General features: G+C 36.3%; 1 protein-coding gene across 1 annotated transcript in view; it reads left to right on the plus strand.

The window, feature by feature from the left end:
• Positions 1 to 21645, plus strand: part of LOC106870759 (cadherin-87A) — a 121480-nt gene that overhangs the window by 40034 nt on the left and 59801 nt on the right. The window contains exons 15-19 of the mRNA XM_014916956.3: positions 704 to 771; positions 3615 to 3855; positions 9301 to 9449; positions 11802 to 11880; positions 15141 to 15213. Coding sequence (XP_014772442.2) covers positions 704 to 771; positions 3615 to 3855; positions 9301 to 9449; positions 11802 to 11880; positions 15141 to 15213 — 610 coding nt within the window. The remainder of the gene's footprint in view (positions 1 to 703; positions 772 to 3614; positions 3856 to 9300; positions 9450 to 11801; positions 11881 to 15140; positions 15214 to 21645) is intronic.

A 21645-nucleotide genomic window follows, 5' to 3' on the forward strand; every position in this document is an offset into this window, starting at 1 on the left:
ACGCTGATGATGATGATGATGATGATGATGGTGTTGATAATGACGACAATTACATCGTCGTTGTTATCTTTCCTGTAGTCATCATCGTCTGTGCTGTTATCACATCTCTATATCTCCATTATCATCAGTTTTCCTCCTTATTACCAATATGGATGGAAAACTATAAGTTACAAATAATTATTTCTGTGTTTTGGTCATTAAATCCTCATGAATAAGTTCTCCCGCATAGTCTCATGATTATGTCAACTTTTAAAGACCCAGACACTTCGGCATACCTACAAAATGAATGTACAGGAAAACATAAAGACACACATATACGCATACACATACGCACACATATAGACATGCAGGTGTAGAGATATACGTAAACACAAACAGAGGTATTCACAGGTATAGACACAAGTTCACAGGTATAGACACAAGTATACAAGGGTAAAAAAAAAAATCATACTACAAAAAAGATGGAATGGACAGGCTTTAATCTAGATCACTACAACTGTTTCTGAGCTGGTAATTGCTGAGTGTTTCACAAATTATACACATTATTGCATTAATATGATCCAACAGTAGCAGTGTCCCTGCACGTCTTCAGTGGGTTCATATATATTTGCTAAGACAGAAATAACAAATACACAAAATGATAACATTTAACTATGTGCAGAAGAATTTAAACATAAGATTGAAAGTCTTTTTTTTATTATAGGCCACTGATCTAGATTCTGGAATAAATAAGAAAATAGTCTACAAACTGAATGGGCAAGGAAGTGACTTGTAAGTTTTCTTAGAGCATTTTCTTTTTAAATGAACTGTTTGTTGAGATTTCCCTGAGTGACAAAGTGAAAGAAACAAATAAAAAAATAGAGGGAATTTTAATCTCAATATGGATTCACCATGTCCATGTACTAGTAATCAGTTAACTGTTTTGATTTTAAACCTTGTTGTTATGCATAAGGAAAACTTGTACAATCTATAAACAAGAATGCCTTCTATTATATAGCAAATCTTATTCAAAGATGGTCAACAACCAGACCAGAATATTTCTAAATTCTTAGCCAATACAAAATCCTGTAATCTCTAGCCTTTTCTAATTTCTTTTAAAGCTTGTTCTTAAAGTGTGGTTGCTTTTATCAAGCTTTCTCAAATATTGAAGAAAAATGATGTCAGTATCTGCTTTCGGAGATCTTAGACACTGAGCGCTTTCCCATGATCTTCTCAGAGCCATTTCTGAACGAATGGAAAAGAAAAAAAAAAACAAAAAACAGACAGGATGTTGGTCTCAGTTTGCATTTTGTAGGGTGTGACATTCCAGCAACAACAGCTTGTGGAGAAGTGGTTTGATAGTGTCAGGTGACAGGTGAGTTTGTATGACAAGCATGGCTGCCAGTAGGCTGCAATTTCTCTATGGACATCAAGGATTATGTATCCTGAAATTGTGTGTGGATCAGCTAGGATGATATTTTGGGGTTAACAACAGCAAATGGTTTAAGGTTCATTAACATGGCATATTTCTAGTGGCAACAATGAAATAAGTTGGTTTTTCTGTTGACGGATGCTGACGGCTGCTGAAGTATGCGCAGGGACAGAGTTGTCAGTTACAACTCCAAGAGAGTATAGAAGGGGCCTTGCCAATAATGCTCTGTGTAATGTTGGAGAGATCATTTCACTAATCAAAATGTAGCAGAACAGAGGAGTAGAGTTTATCTTAACCTTACACATGAAGGAGTTTATGAGTTACATAAATCTTGCTTTGAAGTTGTTGGCTGTCATTTCTGTTATGCTTCGTCATATCATTTGGATGGTGCAAGGGTTCTTACAACTTAGAACTGTTAGATAGAACTGCATTCCTTTTGAATTCCATCACTATACTATTTTTTCTGTAAAACACACATCAACACTCACATGCATGATACATATACTCACATATTCAAAACCCTTTGTAGTCAAATACGTACGCAACCAAAGTTTTGCTCATATAGAAACACACTACTTTTTCTCTCCTTATATATATATATATATATATATATATATATATATATATATATATATATATATATATATATATTTCCATGAGAGTTAGAGTTTGGGAAGCCAACCAACTAAGGGATAGTACCTACCCAATATACTGCTGGTAGTGTGCCCAATTATTAATACCCAAGTGCTGGTTATTGCGTGGCAATTTCACAATTGAGTGTCATATATGGGCGGAGGTAAAAAGTGGTTTAGCCTTAATTAATATGGCAAAAAGAAAATGGAGGGGATACAAAAATGACATACATCAGCCGGTAGACATTCTATTATGTCTATTTATTCCAAAACAAAAGGGAATACATACACATGTAAAGACTGTGTGCTACACAAATATATACTAGTAATGCATAAAAGAGTAAAAGTTTAAAAGATCAGTTTCTTACGGCCTTTTCTACCAAGAGGCCACAATATCCTCCATGCTATCTCCATCTCTTCAGTGTTCTGTAGGGATGGGTTAGGGTTAGGGTTTGGATGTTGAGTGTGCCTCTAGGCTTCGTCTGAGGGTCTAAATAATTAGGAGAGCCAATACATATATGAATCGGTTACCAATAGGTACCCTATATTTTTCTTATTGAAGATGGCATAAGAAGAATATGAGCAAGACTTAGAGTGTGAGAGGAGTAAACTTTAGTAAAATGGATTAGGAATAGGAAAGAGAAATAAGTCATAGACTTCAAGTGTTAACTTCCAAGATTCATGTTATTTTGTCCAGTGGTGGATAGGTAGGTATATTCATTCTAAGGATGAGTTTTTTAGGAAGGATAAATTTAGGCAGTGGTTCTTATTTTGTTTACATACAAATATACGTTATATTTGTGTTTACAGTGGCGGGTTTGAAAGTATGGACTGTTTCAGAGGTGGAAGTTTATGTGTAGGATGTCAGTTGGAACTAAAGAGAGTATGGCACCAGGTGGTGACCAAAGTATGGTGACCATAACCACTGCACACAAGGATTCAGGGACTTGTTGATTGAAAAAATAACGAACATGAATACCGTGCTTTGGTCACCATACTCTCTTTAGTACCAACTGACATCCTCCATATAAACTTCCACCTCTGAAACACAGCCCATACTACTGTTCAGTTAATTCTCAATTCTTAACATGATTAAGAGATAAAGGAAAAGTGAATATAGCACAACTTCAAAATATATGGTCATCCCTCTGGCATTTAAAGTTTCTTGTAGATCTGCCTTGTTTTCAAATGAACAAAGATATTTTCTTAAACCCCCATATATGTGTATATATTTCGAAGTTGTGCTATATTCACTTTTCCTTTATCTCTTAATCATGTTGTCTATTATGAAGTGTCAAAGAGTTTTGTCTCAGTTTTGTGACCTGTTCAGTTAATTCTCAATTCTTATCGTCATTAACCTTGTTGATAGCTTCTATTAAAAATTCAGAAGGCGTGAAGCCGTTGGTTTGCCAGTATAATTTCTTCAAAGTCTCTAGTTTCTAACATGATTGGGGGATTTGCATAAAGAAAGCACTCAGAACGTTACGAATTAATAGATGAGTATTTATGCGAAAGCAGAAAATCAAGTTAAAAATTTGCGTATTTAATGTTAAAATTGAATGCATTTTTAGTTTTTCAGTGAGCAGTGATGGCGTAGTGACTTTGTTGAAGGGCCTGGATTATGAGAAACAGCGTACTTACAATCTTCTGGCGATTGCTGAAAACATAGGCAAAGGAAGACAACTGGACTCTGTGGAAGTGGAAGTCCAGATAACGGATGTGAATGACAATGGTCCTGTTTTCCAGCACCAACCTTATACGTCCGACATAACGGAAAACGCAACAACCTTACAACCACCGATAAAAGTCTCGGTAAGTTTACTTTTATTTGAGAAGTGAGTCAGGGGATTCCAGTATATATATATATACATATATACATCTATATATCATAATCGTCATCATGATATATATATAAAACACAGGATGTATGTCTGTCTGTGTGTTTGTCATGTTAAAACTCGAGATCCATCCAACCGATTTTAATGAAATTTTACACATGCATTACATAGGGTCCATGCAGTGTCATGGGCCAAAAGAATTTCATCTTCTTGCCTAATGTGGGCCCAGGGGAAGATAAATCCCATTTTTAAAGTATTTTCGCAGTGTTAAGGCCTGTAGCTTGAAGAGTATCCAATCGTTTTCCTCCAAATTTTCAACAAATATTAATCAAGCTCCTTGAATTGTTGTTGACTAAAAAGAATTGCAGATTAATCAGATTTGAATAAACTGCATTGGTTTTTTATCTTTGTTTTAGGCCATTTTCCAATGATAAAATATTGACAGTATTTATGCATTATAAGTAGCGTATAATATTTCGTGAAAACCTTTTTGTTCAATTTGGTAGAGGAGAACATTAAAATTTTTGTTGGCGTCCTGTTGATGTTTCATGTTACCATCCCATGCACCACTAGGCCATGTGCATGTGTGTGTGCAGCTGGGTAAAGGCACAACAAACCCATTCATCTATTCTCCATGTCTGAACTATATAATACAAAATGTTCATACGAAAAAAAATAAACTGTTATTATGACTCACAGCCATTTGAGTTTGACCACATGACCACTTCTGGAAGCTACGCTCGCCACCTGCAATTAGTCCCCCCCCCCGTGTTCCATCCCTTATTTAGTCAAATGAGTAAATACAAGGTGTTCCAGAAATAACGATGATTTGGGTGAAATCGGATGCAGTTTTTTAAAACTCACTTTTATTTATGTTTATCATGTTTGATATGTGTTAAAAGTGTATAGATTTTGAATTTTTCTTATAATTTTATTTTCATTCCTGTTGGTCCCCTCTTATTTGTCCATGACAGCTTTTTTCAATTTGGCAACAATCCTTTTCTTTACTTCCATGCCCAAGATGGAGCAATCGTTTAGCTGAGCTTATAGAACACATTCAGTTAGCAGTGCAGGAGCCAACTTCTGAAATGCTTCAAAATGTGTTTCACAACGCTAAGGAGAGATTTGAAGTATGCAGGGATACAGACATGTTGAAAGTTTTCAATAAAAGTTTGACGTAAGATTTATAAATCTTACGTCATTCTCTCCCGATGACCCCATACACTTGCTGGCTTCCGGTATGCGGAGTTCTTGACTGGCAGCACTTGCATGTGCAAGTTGTTTGAAAGACACATGGTTTGGTAATAAATACAAAATTTTTGTCAGTTTTTTAAAAATTTGCTTAATTTCATTGAAACAGAAAGTTGATTCTGGAAAAGCCTGTATGGTGTAGTGTTGTTAGTTGTTGAGTTGCTCAAGTGAATATTAAAGTAACACCAGAGTGGGTAACAATGGGTAGGACAGTGCTGTGCATGAAAAACATCGTAAAAGGCAACATGGTAGACAATTACAGGTTGATATCCCACTTGCCACTTATATGGAAATTATTGACTGGAATAGTTGCAGAGTCAGTGTACGGACACCTGGAAAAATGGAGTCCTGCCACATGAGAAGGAGGGGTGCAAGCATAAGTGCAAAGGTACCAAGGATCAACTTCTGGTAGACAAAATTGTACTTAGAGACTGCAAGAGGAGGAAAAGTAACTTAGCCATGTTATGGATCAATTGTCATAAGGTGTATGATATGATCCCACATTCTTGGATTATGGAATGTATGAACTTATTTCGTGTTGCATCGAATGTTGAGCGATTGCTTGGAAAAAGTATGGTGAAGTGGAGGAACGAACTGAGAGCATATGGAAGAAGTTTAGGGGCAATAGAAATCAGGAGAGGCATCTTCCAAGGGGATTTCCTGTCCCCACTGATCTTTGTACTGTGCATGATACTACTAACATTGATTCTGAAGAAAGCAAAGGCTTGGTACGTATTCAAAAGCCACTAATAAAAAGTTAACCACTTGTTATTCATGGATAACCTCAAACTTTATGGTAAAGATGAATCCCAAATCAGTTCCTTCATTGATACGATGTGTACTTTCAGTGCTGATATCAGAATGGATTTCGGACTGAAAAATTATGGTGCGTTAGTCTTGAAGAGAGGCAAAATCAAATGTATGGACGTGCTAGTGATACCGTCACCCAAAAAGTAACACAGACAGACTGTATGTACCAAGAAAAAGAGGGGAAAGAGGACTGATTGGATGCGGACACAGCATTGGAGCAGAAGAAAACAATATAGCATGGTATGTAAAAAATGCCACAGAACTGCTATTATTAGAAGTAAGAAGGTCAAGCTTGTGTAGGATGGAAGATTGCCAAGATAAAGCACTGTACAAGGACTTCAGAATGAATGAAACTGAAAATAGGTGGATAAAGAAAAGAATGCATGGACAATATCGTAGAGATGTTGAAGATAAGACAAACAGAGAAAAAAGATGGCTATGGATGACTAAAGTGATTTAAAATCAGAAACGGAAACTCTAAACTGTGCTTCCCAAGAGCAAGCATTAAGAACTAATTACATCAAATACAGAATAGGCAACACATCAGAAAGTGATAAGTGCAGAATTTGTGGACAAAATAGTAAAACCGTATGGCATATTACCAGTCAATGTATGCCACTAGCCCAGAAAGAATATAAGAGACTAGCAGAGACACCTGGCGTTGCCCGTGTTACATACAATGGAAGAATTAGACTTTTCTGTTATATTTTCTCTAATGAACTGGAATACCTATGATTCGAATTTCATCAAAATTGCAGATGAGGGTTCCTTCCCTTTGTACACACCCTAAAAAAATTCTAATCACGACACATGTATCCCATACTACTGATCTTTATGCACAGAATCCAAAATTCCAGTCTTATGGAACCTGTTAAAAGGATTTTGCTCCTGAAAAATGGATGTCATGGAGCTCTTAAATGTGGGAGTTAAGGCCCCTATGACAACAAGGTGTGCGATAAGGAAGAAAAAATGTTGATAGATATGACAGGTTAGCGTTGGAGGTTAAGCAGTTGTGGTCGATGAAAAAGGTGGTAGTAGTACCAATAAATGTCGGAGCCCTGGGAACATCTTAAGAAGTACATGGAACAAATAGGGGCTGCAATAAGGATGGAACACTTACAGAAAACAGCACTGCTTGGAACCGCTCAGATATTCTGGATGGTGCTTGAAAAATAAGTGAATAGCTGATACTGTAGTACATCTCCAGTGTTAGAAGCTGTGCAAAGACAATAAATAATAATAATAATAATAATGATATGCCCCAGACCACTACAAGTTGTGGCGACATGACCAGGTAGCGAAAGTGCTACATTGGAAGCTGTTAGAAAAGTGGGGGCTAGAGAGGGGCAAGATGTGGTACGAGCACATACAACAGAGAGTAGCAGAGTCAGAGACCAGCAAAATCCTCTGGGATTTCCTAATCCAAACAGATCAGGTGCTAGAGCATAACAGACCGGACCTGGTGGTGGTGGTGGTGGTGGTGGTGGTGGTGGTGGTGGATAAGGTGAACCACGTATACTATATAGTTGACGTTGCATGCCCCTTTGACCCACAAATAGTTAAAAAGGAAGACGAAAAGATAGATAAATACGACCCTCTTAAGTACAAAATAGCCCAGCTATGGAAAAGGAAGGTGAAGATTGTGCCAATTGTTGTTGGGGTCTTGAGAACAGTATCACAAGGCATCAAGAGAAATATAAAGGAAATTGGAATAGAGTGCCCAGTAGAACTGTTACAAAAGGTTTGCCTCCTTGGCATAGCCAGAATAATCAGGAAAGTATTAGATAGCTGAAAAGAATGGATAGCATAGTGCCGTAGGCTGCAGGAAAGAGAAATAATAATAATAATGATAATAATTAATATATTTGTATTAAGTGAATTACTAGGAAAATAGAATTAATACTAATAGTTGATCTGTAAAATTTAATAGTAACAAAAAGACTAGAAAAAGGAAACACAACTGGGTATAATCCTTCATACTTATGATAGGTTTGAGTCAGTGTACTCAGAATTTTCTCTGATGTACTTAAAATTTCCCATGATAGAGGAGTACCAACAAATTTCTAATATTTATTGAGTGAAATCTCCTTACTTAGCTACTCTCCTCTTACCTCAAATTATTGCCGATCCATTTATTATAAACTTCATAAAAACGGTATCATCTTCACTGTTACGTTTTGGTTTTGCTTTAATTTTTACGAGCTGCACCTAAATCTCAGCCAGAGACTCGAGGGACAAGTTTTGCCCCTGAAAATGCTAACAGGTGAGTTACCATGCAATTGAAAACACTGATGTCTGTGGGAGAAAAAGAAAACAGTAAGGTTGTTGCATTTATATTGGAGAGGAATTTATGCAGAATATGTGAGGTACCAATAAATATGACCTTTTCTAAATTGCTTATTTTGGGGTTGCCAGGGATTTGGTCTATCTAAATGTTTGCTCTTTTTGATATCATTCCAAGTGTCCCAATAATAATAATCTTCTGAGATGCTACATTCTTCCGATTTAAATATCTTGGTTCTTATATTTGCACAACTTTTCAAACATTTCAGAGCTGTGTTTATGTTAGCCGGGGCTGAAAGTTTTTTTTTTCTAAATGATTTTTCACAATTAGATCAGGTCAGTTTGCCTCTATTTTCCAATCAGTCTGAACACTGAAATTCCAAAGGATGTAAACATCGGCTTTCGGGGCAATATCTGGTGGATTGTGTTTCCACCGATTGTTTCTGTGTAGGAGGCTGTGTGTGGCATATTGACCAGTGTATGTAATGAGCTGCCCTGCCATGTCTTTGCGAGAATTCTGATGGTGCCAGTCTGCTGCATCCAGCGTTTATGGGGTTGATTGTCTCTGGATGCTCTCGACATATGCAACACAATGAATGCACACGAGCACACAGACACACACACACACACACACAAATACACACGCACACACAGACACACAGACACACATACATACAGACACACACACATCACACACACACAGTTGAAGAAACACTAGTCAGTTATGCAGAATTATCATTACCAAGTGACTTTTATTGGAAGATACATTTTGTCTTATGATAACGCTTACCTGGTGATAAACTAGATGAGAGAGAGAGAGAGAGAGAGAGAGAGAGAGAGAGAGAGAGAGAGAGAGAGAGAGAGAGAGAGAGAGAGAGAGAGAGAGAGAGAGAGAGAGAGAGAGAGAGAGAGAACATGATGGAACATGAAGCTGGGTAGAAATTGATAAGTATTCAAATGGCTTAGATTTGTGAAATTGAAGTCTGTTACCGAAGCATACGTATTATGACATCCTATATGATAAACTAAAATATGTAAGAATAGATAAAATAAAATAGAGATATCTTATTTTCAGGCAACAGACAAAGATTCCAACTCTGTGATGACTTACAGCATCATTGGTGGAAATACCAAAGACAATGCATTCAGGATTGATAGCAAGACTGGTCATATTACAGTTGCACGGCCCATAATGATGGAAGATGCGCCACAAAACTCCAGCACGTAAGTCACTAGTCATTGCCAGTATTTTTACACACACTTGCTCACAATCACATCCATATTCGCTCGCAATGACATCGATATTCGCTTACAATCACTCTTATTCACAGACTCTCCTATACATTTAGTTCTTTTCAATATGAAGAAAAAGACTCAGACGGCGAGCTGGGAGAATCATTAGCACGTTGGACAAAGTACTTAGCAGCATTTCTCCTGTCTTTATGTTCTGAGTTCAAACTCTGCCGAGGTCGGCTTCGCCTTTCATTCTTTTGAGATCATGTACTGCAAAAAGAAGAGATGAAGTAAACAAAATAAAGCCAGAAAGCAGAGACACAGTGATAAAGAACAAATTGTCATTGAGGAGGTCACAAATGTGTTACGAAAAAGCTTTGACAAAATAACTAATAATAATAAAGCTGAAGTGAGTCAAATAGTGTGTTTACTGGCAAAATGACTATCCCAAATAAAGCAATATCTGTATCAACTCACGATTTCACATGAAGTATGTTGCAAAACGAATAGAGAAACATAAAAGGGAAAATAATAGAACCTTAAATTCCTGCTTCATATTCATTTCAAAAGTTTTGTGTCAAAACAAATATTGTTGTATTTATGTCGAGGTATTTTGGTCTTTCATTAATCAGATCATTATTTATTCATGTATTTATTTTAATTCATTATTGCAATTGTTTTTGTTGTACAAATGCAAATTTACCACTGATAGCCTTTCTTAGTGCAAGAGTAATTCTTAGATCAGGGGTACTCAACCATTTTGTGCTAATGGGCCCCTTTAACTCCTCTTTTACATGGCTGGACTCTCATAGCCTCTCAACGTTTAAAAAACCCTATTATTCTATTTTAATAAGCATTACTAGGAATTGTGTTGAAAAATTGTGAAAATATTTTGTGTTCTATAGAAGTATAACCTGTTCTTTGCACATAAATTTCAACAAAATCATATATGGATCCCAGAGGCCAATATCACCCCCCCAAGTCACGTGGACACCTGGGGGTCATATGGACTCCAGTTGAGAACCGCTAATCAAGACAGAAAGTGGGACAAACCTTGAGATAAAAAATATTAATAAATTTTGAAAAAGAAGTAATAAGAAATGTGAATAATAATGATATTCCTTTCTACTATAGGCATGAGGCCTGAACATTTGGGGGAGGGGTTAAGTCGATTACATCAACTTCAGTACGCAACTGGTACTTAATTTATCGACCCTGAAAGGATAAAAAGCAAAATTGACCTTGGCGGAATTTGAACTCAGAACATAATAAAGGACGAAATATTGCTAAGCATTTTGCCCGGCGTGCTAACGATTCTGCCACCTCGCCACCCTAATAATAATAATAATAATAACAACAATAACAATAATAAAATGGTTTCAGATTTTGCCACAAGGGCCGCAATTTGGGGGGAGGGTACACGTCAATTACATCAACCCCTGTGTGTAACTGGTCCTTATTTTATCGACCCCGAAAGGATGAAAAGCAAAGTCAACCTTGGTGGAATTCGAATTCACAATGTAATGATGGGCGAAATACCAGTAAGTATTTCGTCTGGCACGCTAACAATTCTGCCAGCTCGTCATCCTAATGATGATGATGGTGATGATGATAATAATGATAATAATAATAATAATAATAATAATAATAATAATAATAATAATAATAATAATAATAATAATAGTGGCTGACCACAGGTGAATCAGTTCTTTGCCAAAAGGATCCCAGCAAAGGTAATGCAGTGGATAATTACTGGTCTGTCACCTGTCTACCCCTGGTGTGGAAGCTGATGACAGGAATAATATCTAATTATGTGTATAACTTCCTGGAAATGAAATGACAAACTGCCAGTGGAACAGAAAGGGTACATAAGGAAAAGCCGAGGGACAAAAGACCAATTTCTGATAGACAAAATGGTACTGAATCACTGTAAGAGAAGACTTACTAACCTGGGCACAGCGTGGATTTGCTCATAAGAACGCGTATGACATGGGCCTCTATTCTTGGATTTTTTAGAAAGTCATGAGTTGGTACAAGTGTCTGATAAGATATCAAATTTTATTAGGTGATCAATGAATGCTGGGGACAGCTAAGATTTTGAGATTGGTACTTGAATGTCTCTCACGATAATTAACAACCAAGTATCAAAGCTTATAATGTGCGGAAAGAGACCCTCTGAGACTTCTGACGGCAGGCTGCTGTCTACGCTCACGGAATCTACCAGAACAAAGATCAAAAGTTCTGAGAAGTAAAACAACAATAATAAATGATTGTTTATTATCTAAATGCAATAAAAATGCCTTAAATTTTCTGCATCTGATGTTTATTTTCCTGTTTTCATAGAATATTTCTGAAGATATTGGCAACAGATAATGGTGTTAACGTTCAATCATCCTCAACTTTGGCCACTATCAATATATTAGTAAGTATAGATTTGTTTCTCTTTAATTACTCTCTGCATTTAGTAATTATCCTCTGAAGGTATCCGAAGGCCCTCAGAAAGGTCCATGGCCCTAATTTTAAGGAATTCAACGCCTTGCCGATATGTTCACCTTGGATATATTACTCTGGTTAAGCAAACACTCCAAGCGTCAAATTCTTTTAACGAGAAAGCAAAATGCTTCCAAAGAGTTTTTGAATGCATAATTGGTAATTTAATAGCGCGCAAGTGCATGAGCGCGCACACACGCGCACGCACGCGCGCACACACACACACACACACACACACACACACACACACACACACACACACACACACACACCATGCGATGAGACAATGAGGGCAACAGCTTATGTGTTTATGCTTTTCTTTCATATATATATATATATATATATATATATATATATATATATATATATATATATATATTATATATATGTATATATATTGGCGTTAGGAAGGGCATCCAGCCGTAGAAACTCTGCCAAATCAGATTGGAGCCTGGTGTAGCCATCTGGTTTCACCAGTCCTCATGGAAAGTGGACGTTAAATGATGATGATATATATATATGTATGTATATGTATGTATATATACATATCTATGTATGGCAGGCCGCTCTTGAGTGGTACTGGTACCATGTGGTCCAGTACAACCTGTTTCATGGTGGGGTTGTTGGCGACTAAGCTGGCAACCCCACCAGGCTTGCTTGGTGAGGTGGGTGCTTGTTGAACACCCTGTGGGACAAAAAATAGGACCCCTCAAAAGGCAGAGGAACTACAACACAGTCAACAGTCATTCAACTACGTGTGTTTATGTGTGTGTGTGTATTGTATACATTGCATTTTAAGCTCTGTGTGCATGTGTGTATTGTATATATTGTATTTTTGCATGTGTGTGTGCATATTGTATACTGTATTTTTAAATTGTATATATTGTATGTCAATCTTATGTATTCCCTATCGTATATTTTATGTATACATTGTATATCAATATTGTTATATATTGTACGTTTTTTTAAATCTATTTTTATTTATCTATTTTTATTTTATTTATTTTTTTATATCTATTTTATCCAGCTTATTTATGGCTGTATCTTGCACGGAGCATAGAAATAGTCGGACTGAATATCTGATCACGCGGTTAAACCATTGAGAGTGAAGGACCCCTAGCCTTTGTTCGGGCATCCTTCTAGGAGAAGGAGAAGGCAACTCAGGCAACTGGGATAACTCCGACATAAAGCCTGCGGCTCAGTGGTTACCGATGATGTTGAATTGTTCTTCTTTTCGGGTTATGGCTACTGTTGCTTAGTGAGTGGGATTGAATCAGTGCACAGCCTTTCCTCACTTAAAAAAAAATCTTCTTGCACAGGCACTGCTCTATAACAACATGGATTGATTGATTAATCAATTAACTAATTGATGATTGTTGATAGTGCTGTGAGTCTCAACCGAATGGCTGGCTGTAGCCTTAAAAATCAAGCAATCAATGATGTACCAAAACAGTATAAAAATAAATGGCAGTAAGGACTCTGGAACCACATCAGATGAAAGAATCTGGCCCGGAAGGGGCGCCAGAGTATCACAGTCTGAACCTGGCCGTCATCATGCTACTGTGATAGAACCAAATAAAATACTGAATATTGGCTGTTGGAGTGTACGGACACTGCTTGACCGCGAGTCCTCTGAATGTCCTGAACGCAGGACTGCTCTTGTTGCGAAGGAGCTTCGATGCTATGATCTTAACACCATCACTTTATCTGAGACGAGATTAGCTGGAGATGGTCATCTTACAGAATGTAGTGGAAAATATACATTCTTTTGGAAAGGGAGGGATAAAGAGTTTAGAGGAGAGGATGGAGTGGCATTTGCTGTTAAGACTACTCTTGTGGATAAGTTGGAAGAATTCCCAGTCGGGATTATCGAGTGTCTTATGTCCATGAGAATTCCTTTGGTTAAATGAAATTATGTGACCTTGGTGAGTGTGTATGCTCCAACTATGTGCTCTAGTGATGATGAAAAAGTTTCTTTCTACCATGCTTTGAAGGGCATTATAAGAAACATCCCTTGGGCAGACAAAGGCACCACACTGGGTGACTTTAATGCTAGAGTGGGTAGGGATTTTAACACATGGACTGTAATTGGAAAGCATGGGGTGGGAAAGTGTAGTAGTAATGGTATGCTTCTGCTGCAGACGTGCGAGGAGCTGCGTCTGTGTGTTACCAATACAATGTTTCAGCAAAAGAATAAGTTTAAGACCACATGGATGCACCCTGCATCTAAAGAATGGCATATTTTGGATTACATCCTTGTTAGGGTGTGTAACAGACGAGATGTGCAGTGTGTTCGTGTTCTTCGTGGGGATGAGTGTTGGACTGACCACTGTCTAGTACGTGCAAAAGTGAAATTAGTCACAAAATGTAAAATCTGGGCTGCAGGTATTACCCTGAGTGAAAAACTGAATGCTGGTCGTCTTGGGTGTAATAGTGTGAAGAGAACTTTACAAGAGGAAATGAATGTTGCAGATATTGCGTATTGCCTTATCTTCGAAACGTCTAGTTAGAATAGAGGTAGCTGACGAAGGATTAATTCCAAGTGGCTATCTGTTTTCCTATGTGTTCGTTCCGTGGTCTGTAGTTCATTGTTCTAACGTCCTGTACCCTGATATGCATCTATATACACATGTAGATGTAAGTATGTACATATATGTTTGTATACATGCATATATATTCCTTGTATTATTATATATATGTATATATGTCTATATAAGTTCAGCAAAAATTTAGATTCAGATGGATATGGTACTTAAGTTGAGGCACCAGAATTTAGTACGGTATTATCCATACAATTTCAAAATAAGGTGATTAGAATGAAAATAAGCAACAAGGATATCCAGAGGTAATGCAGTACAATCATTTCATGCAACTCCATTTAATTGAACAATGCAATCATTACATCAATTTAAATGCAGAGCAATCCTCAGCTGCACAAAGACATAAATCCACAATTTCAAAAATTCTCTCTCTGTTTATTTCCTCGTGTTCCTTTCTGCTGAAGAGCCAAGGCCCGAAACGTAAAAGACTTTCTCACCTTGCCAAGCATCAAACTAATACATCTGCTTGTCGTTTATACACCTGTCTTTATCTTTTGTTTTTCTGTAAATTTCAACTAATATATATATATACGCATGTGTGTGTGTCTGTGTGCTTTTTTTTTCTATTAATATGTAATTTGTATATTCTAAGGATATCAACAATAACAGTCCAGAATTCCTACTTCCGCCATATGAGGTGACTGTGAAAGAATTTTTACCTGGTGGTAAGTACAATAATCCATGTTTATTGCTTTACCTTTTAATTACAATATAAATAGGAATGTACATACATACATACATACATACATACATACATACATATATACATACATATATACATATATACATACATAGGAGGAAAGAAAGGAGTGTGGGGCTGTGCTTGAATGCCTTCTGATCAACAAAGCTGTTCTTAATGAAGTCAAGCACCATTGCCATAATCTCTTAATAATATGGCTAGATTTCAAGAAGGCATTCAACTCTGTGTCCCACTCATGGGTTATAGAATTACAACACCTTGCCAAAGAACCAGCTGCTATAGTGAATGCCTTTGAAAGACTGACTGGCAACTACTAAAGCAACACCTATTGTTACAGATAGAATTAGACTATCCACATATTCCAGGCTGATAGTTTATCTCTAATGCTGTTTGCGCTGGTAGTGAATACCTTGCCAGCCCTGTTAACAAAATGCTGAAGACTACATGCTGGGATATACAGAAAGGAATAAAGTTAATGTTACCCACACATTTTTTGTTGATGACCTAAAGTTGTATTCTGATAACATAACCAACATCAAAAGACAATTAGAACTAGTCATAAGATCCTCATGAGATGTAGGAATGGGGTTGGGGCAAGATAAATGCTCGTACATTATAGTCAACCGAGGAAAGATTGTCGACCAGGCTGAGAGCATGTACATCAACGGCTTGTCTATCTCCATTATCTCTAATGATGAAAGCAACAAATACCTCGGAATCAATGAGAATGTTGCATACATTGGTATTGTCACAAGCTAGAATAACAAAGGAGTACTTCTGTAGACTCCCAGAGTTGTCTGCATTTAACAAGATCATATCTTACAAAGCTTTTGGAGTACCAGTGCTACTACCAGCATTTGGGATATTGGACTGGACACCCGATAAGGTACACAGCCCTGGACATCAAATCTGACTACCACTGGCAACTTACACATTAACAGCGATAGTGATGGCGGTAGAGTCATAAGGTCAGTCCATACAGCCTTTGAATGTCACATTGTATCATTCAGACAACACCTGCTGAACAGTAAAGAAAGAAACGAGTACATTCCATGCAGAGTCAAAAAGTGAGATCAACTACTATGTAGGTGCTCCTCATGCAACCCAAACGAGGCCGGACAAGTCTACCTAAACAGAAGCTTGGAAGGGGAGCAGGTATCATACCAACAAAATGCAATGCATGGGTACATACCCTGTTAGCTAGAGAGCAACAACAACATTGACTGAAAGAGTAGCCTCTCCTGGACTTGTGATAGATACATTACATCCCACCTTGAAGGATATACCTTCGCTATCCAAGGACATGAAATATCTAATAAATACCTGATAAACGAGAGGGACAAAGATATCACCAAACCTCAAAGATGTGATAAAAAATGTCAGCTCTGCTATACCAGAGTGGAAGATATCACCCACATCCAGTTCTATATCTAAGAGACGAGGAATTATGCACATTATTTACATTATTTACATTTGACGGATATTTGTCCTCATCTTGTTTGTTGTTAACACAATGTTTCGGCTGATATACCCTCCAGCCTTCATCAGGTGTCTTGAGGAAATTTCGAACCTGGGTTCTCATTCCTAAGGTATTTTTTGATGTTGTTACTATTGTTATTATTATTATTATTATTATTATTATTATTATTATTATTATTATTATTATTATTCAGGTCACTGCTTGCAATTGAACTCAGAATCTTAGGGTTAGTAGCCTACGCTCTTCACCACTAAGCCATATGCCCGTAAGAGCACGGGCTACTAACCCCAAGATTCCAAGTTTGATTCCAAGTAGTGACATGAATAATAATAATAATAATAATAATAATAATAATAATAATAATAATAATAATAATAATAATAATAATAACATCGAAAAATACCTGAGGAATGAGAACCTAGGTTCAAAATTTCCCCAAGACACCTGATGAAGTCTGGAGGGTATATCAGCCGAAACATTGTGTTAACAACAAACAAGATGAGGACAAATATCTGTCAAATGTAAATAATGTAAATAATTTAAATGATGTATCACCCACATCCCCAGCAGCTTCCCCAAAATGTCTGTAAGATACTACCTGCCCCTGAGGCATGATATAGTTGCAAAGACTATTTACAATGCTATCCGCAGGAAGGACTGCCCTGACGTACATCGATAATATTGATTTAAAAACGGAAGAAGTAGAATCCACGTAAGCGAAAATATGCCAACTAGTTCTAATGTTACATTAATATACAATGGTTTTGGTCCGTTATTTATTTCCTTGTAGGCATTTGAATTTCTTCTTAAAATTACATAATGTTGGGATGGGAAAATTGGCGGGCTGCATAATTCATACCATTATACGGTAACACCGTCTTAATCAGTGGAATTGTTATGTGCGCTAGTCATTCCATCGACACTTACATTACTGAAATCCGTGTTGGAGTTATAGATATCGTTTAGTCCTCCAAATGTTTCCAAATGATTTTAGTTTTAATCATTATTGATACTGTTATTACAGCTGTTGTTATTTTAGCTCAGTTGTTACCACAAACGTAGAGTTTGCTGCTGCATTGATGTTGTGAATCTGAGAATGTTTATGTGGTGAAGAACAGACTTGTGGATGCATTGAGTTGCTTTATGTTGCAGCTAGATTTTGAAGTGTACAGTTTATTTGAACAACAGCTGAAACAGCAGAGAGAACAGCTAAGAGGAGGAGGGAGATTTTCCAATTATTGATTAGGCAGGTGTTATTCTTTAAACTATATATGAAAAGGCAACAAAAATTACTTATTACAAGTCATAGCTGGGGAAATTTTTACCAGGCGAGTATTAATGAAAAGCTGTTTCCAAAATACAGTCACCATCTCTTTCTTTCTTTCTTTCTTTCTTTCTTTCTTTCTTTCTTTCTTTCTTTCTTTCTTTCTTTCTTTCTACATACACATGTAACGTGTGTATTTGTTTATAATATATTAATGCTTATGGTACATGGAGAATGCAGATTTGTAAAGACATATATATCATAGATATACATACGCACATATAACTCATCATCATCATCATCATCGTTTAACGTCCGCTTTCCATGCTAGCATGGGTTGGACGATTTGACTGAGGACTGGTGAAACCGGATGGCAACACCAGGCTCCAGTCTGATTTGGCAGAGTTTCTACAGCTGGGTGCTCTTCCTAACGCCAACCACTCAGAGAGTGTAGTGGGTGCTTTTATGTGTCACCCGCACGAAAACGGCCACGCTCGAAATGGTGTCTTTTATGTGCCACTCGCACAAGCCAGTCCAGGGGCACTGGCAACGATCTCGCTCGAAAACCCTACAAAGGCCAGTCAGGCGGTATATATATATATATATATATATATATATATATATATATATATATATATATATATATATATGTCTGTACGTATTGTCGTCGTCGTTTAACGTCCACTTTCCATGCTAGCATGGGTTGGACGATTTGCCTGAGGACTGGTGAAACCAGATGGCTACACCAGGTTCCAATCTAATTTGGCAGAGTTTCTACAGCTGGATGCCCTTCCTAACGCCAACCACTCAGAGAGTGTAGTGGGTGCTTTTACGTGTCATATGTACATAATCACACATATAAATGTAAACATGCACACGTGCCTCTTTAAAGCCATATCAAAACATATGTAAATGGATAAGTTATATCACTATTGGATCATAACATATGCATACATACATCCTACAATACACAAAGATTTGCATGCTCACTCACACACGCACATAATATTATGCATCGTATCCACAAAATAAATTAGAATTTGATAATAAGCAGCACTAGAAACCGTACTAATACCAAAAGGTAGTGTTTATCTCCCATTTAAAAGTGGATGTTATTTTAGAACACAAAATACTGTGTTATTTACTATGAGAGAACTTCTCAAATGTTTTATGGTACGTATAAGCACTCTTGTTTTATATCATTAGCAGGAGATAATCGTCCGCTACCACCACCGTATTTGATATTTTAGATATTTTGAAAGAAACAAAATTAATTTTCTATTTATGCTAAAGAGGAACTGATTTGATTCATAAAATCTCAAAGTCTATAAAATATGTTACAATGACTAGGAATATTGTCACATTAGCAGAGAAGGGAGTAGAGTCATTGGAAACAATCCTGGTATTCACCTAGGATCATGAAGCTTGCATGTATAGACAGTAAACAATATATTACTATTAAGTGTGACATCTCATGTAAATTTATTATGAATACAGACATCGTTGCACTGCTGTCAGGTTTGAAGTGAAATTTCTTACACTGGAAGATGGTGATTTAATTTCATTTACAATCAAATTAATTATTAATTTAATTTAAAAGAAAGGAGACTAAGTAGATATCTAATGGATCTAGCAATATAGGTTGTCTAAAAACTAACCTGTTTGGCAGGAAAATTCCCATCATGGAATGCTCATACCTCTTGTAGAATCGAAGTATATACGTTATGAAAACTACTTTCCAGAATAAAGTCATCAAGACTTAAAAATGGTAACTTTATTTTGTTAGTCGATTATATTGACCCTGGTGCTTGACCGGTACATATTTTTATTGATTCAGAAAGATGAAAGGCAAAGTTGACCAAGGCAGAAATTGAATTCAGAGCCTGTAAAGACTGATGAAATGCTACTGTGCACTTTGTCCAACATGCCACAGCTCACCGTCTTAATAATAATAATGATAATAATAATAATAATAATAATAATAATAATAATAATAATAATAATAATAATAATAATAATAATAATAATAATAATAATAATAATAATAATAATAATAATAATAATAATAATAATTACAAAGAGTTAATAAAGAACAGTTGATAAAGTGTAGAATAGGAGAAAAGGACAAGAATGAAATTTAAAGAAAGCATGTTAAACAGACTGACGAGAAACACTTGTGTGGTCAGTTTTGGAAAGACAATGAAGATGTATGTGGAACAAAATCCTGAACTTGGTTAAAAAAAACAAAGGGCAGTTGAAAAAGAAACAGAGAGCCTTATTATAGCATCTCAAGATCAAACTATAAAAACAAACAACTTGAGAAAATGTGTGTATGGGGAGAAGGAATCCTAAAAAAGTAGAACCTGTGAAATTTGGAAAGAGACACTGGCACACATTGTTGCAGAATATGAAGAATATAAGAAATGGTAACAGGATCAAATTGTGAACATTTTACACTAACAGCTTTGTGAGAAATGGGGATTTGAGTCTGGAGGTACATCGTATGATCATCAGGTCGAAAGAATGCTGGAGTGGGAGAAATGCAAAATTTTAAGGGAATTTCTTATTCAAACGGATAAAAAGCTAAAAAATAATAGATGGATCAAATGATGAATCAACAAGACCTTGCTTATTGATCCATCATTCCCGTTTGATTCCAGGATTCTAAAGAAAGAGGATGAAAAATTAAAAAAATACAATCCTTTAAAATTTGAAATTGCAAGGATTTGGAGTATGAAAACTGTTAAGGTTATAATTGATTATAATTGGGAACTGTAATTAAAAATATAGACAAATGGTTGAAGGAGATTGGAACTGAATGTCTTGTAGAGCTTCTACAGAAAGGTTGCCTCTTAGGGAAAGATTATCAGGAGGGTTTTGAGCACTTGAAAAATTATTGAAAGCTAGTGGATACCTAAGGCTTCTGGTATTAACCCACTATCTACATGAATTCTACCTGGAATAAGAACAAACCTGAGTCAAAACAATATAATAGTAATAACAACACCTGAGCGTCACTTTGTGATGTGTGACACTCGGCAAGAAATGGGAACAAAATGGAAAGAAGAAGAAAAAAATAATACGCATAGAAAGAATTATTATTATTGCTGTTGATAAGGTGATGAGCTGGAAGAATGGTTAGCATGCCGTATGAGATGCTTAGCAGCATTTCGTCTGTCTTCACATTTTCAGTTCAAATTCCACCTTTCATTCTTTCGGGGTCGATAAATTAAGTATCAGTGAAACACTGGGGTCAATGTAATTGACCATCCCCTCCCCACAAATTTGAGGCCTTGTGCCTTTAGTAGAAAAGATTATTATTGCTGTTGCTGTTGTATAGTAGACAAATATATAACTTATTCAATTTTGATTAACTTATTTGCATGTGTTTAGAATCTAATTTTTTAACTGCATCAATATATTTTTATTCATGTATTTAATTATATGCATTTTGTATTAGAAATACATTTAAATTTATATTATGTATCGTTTATTTTCATAAAAACCAAACATATGTTTAGCTGCTATAGAATTTCTGTTTTTATCACTTTCTTTATTTTTGTATTTAAATTACATTAAAATATATAAATAACCCAATATGTTTTAGAAAAGTTCTGGAAATTTTCTTGAAAAGATCACCTGCTGAAAGAAAT

The sequence above is a fragment of the Octopus bimaculoides genome, chromosome 2 (assembly GCF_046866305.1).
Source record: "Octopus bimaculoides isolate indiv1 chromosome 2, ASM4686630v1, whole genome shotgun sequence".
Taxonomy (NCBI): Eukaryota; Metazoa; Mollusca; class Cephalopoda; order Octopoda; family Octopodidae; genus Octopus; species Octopus bimaculoides.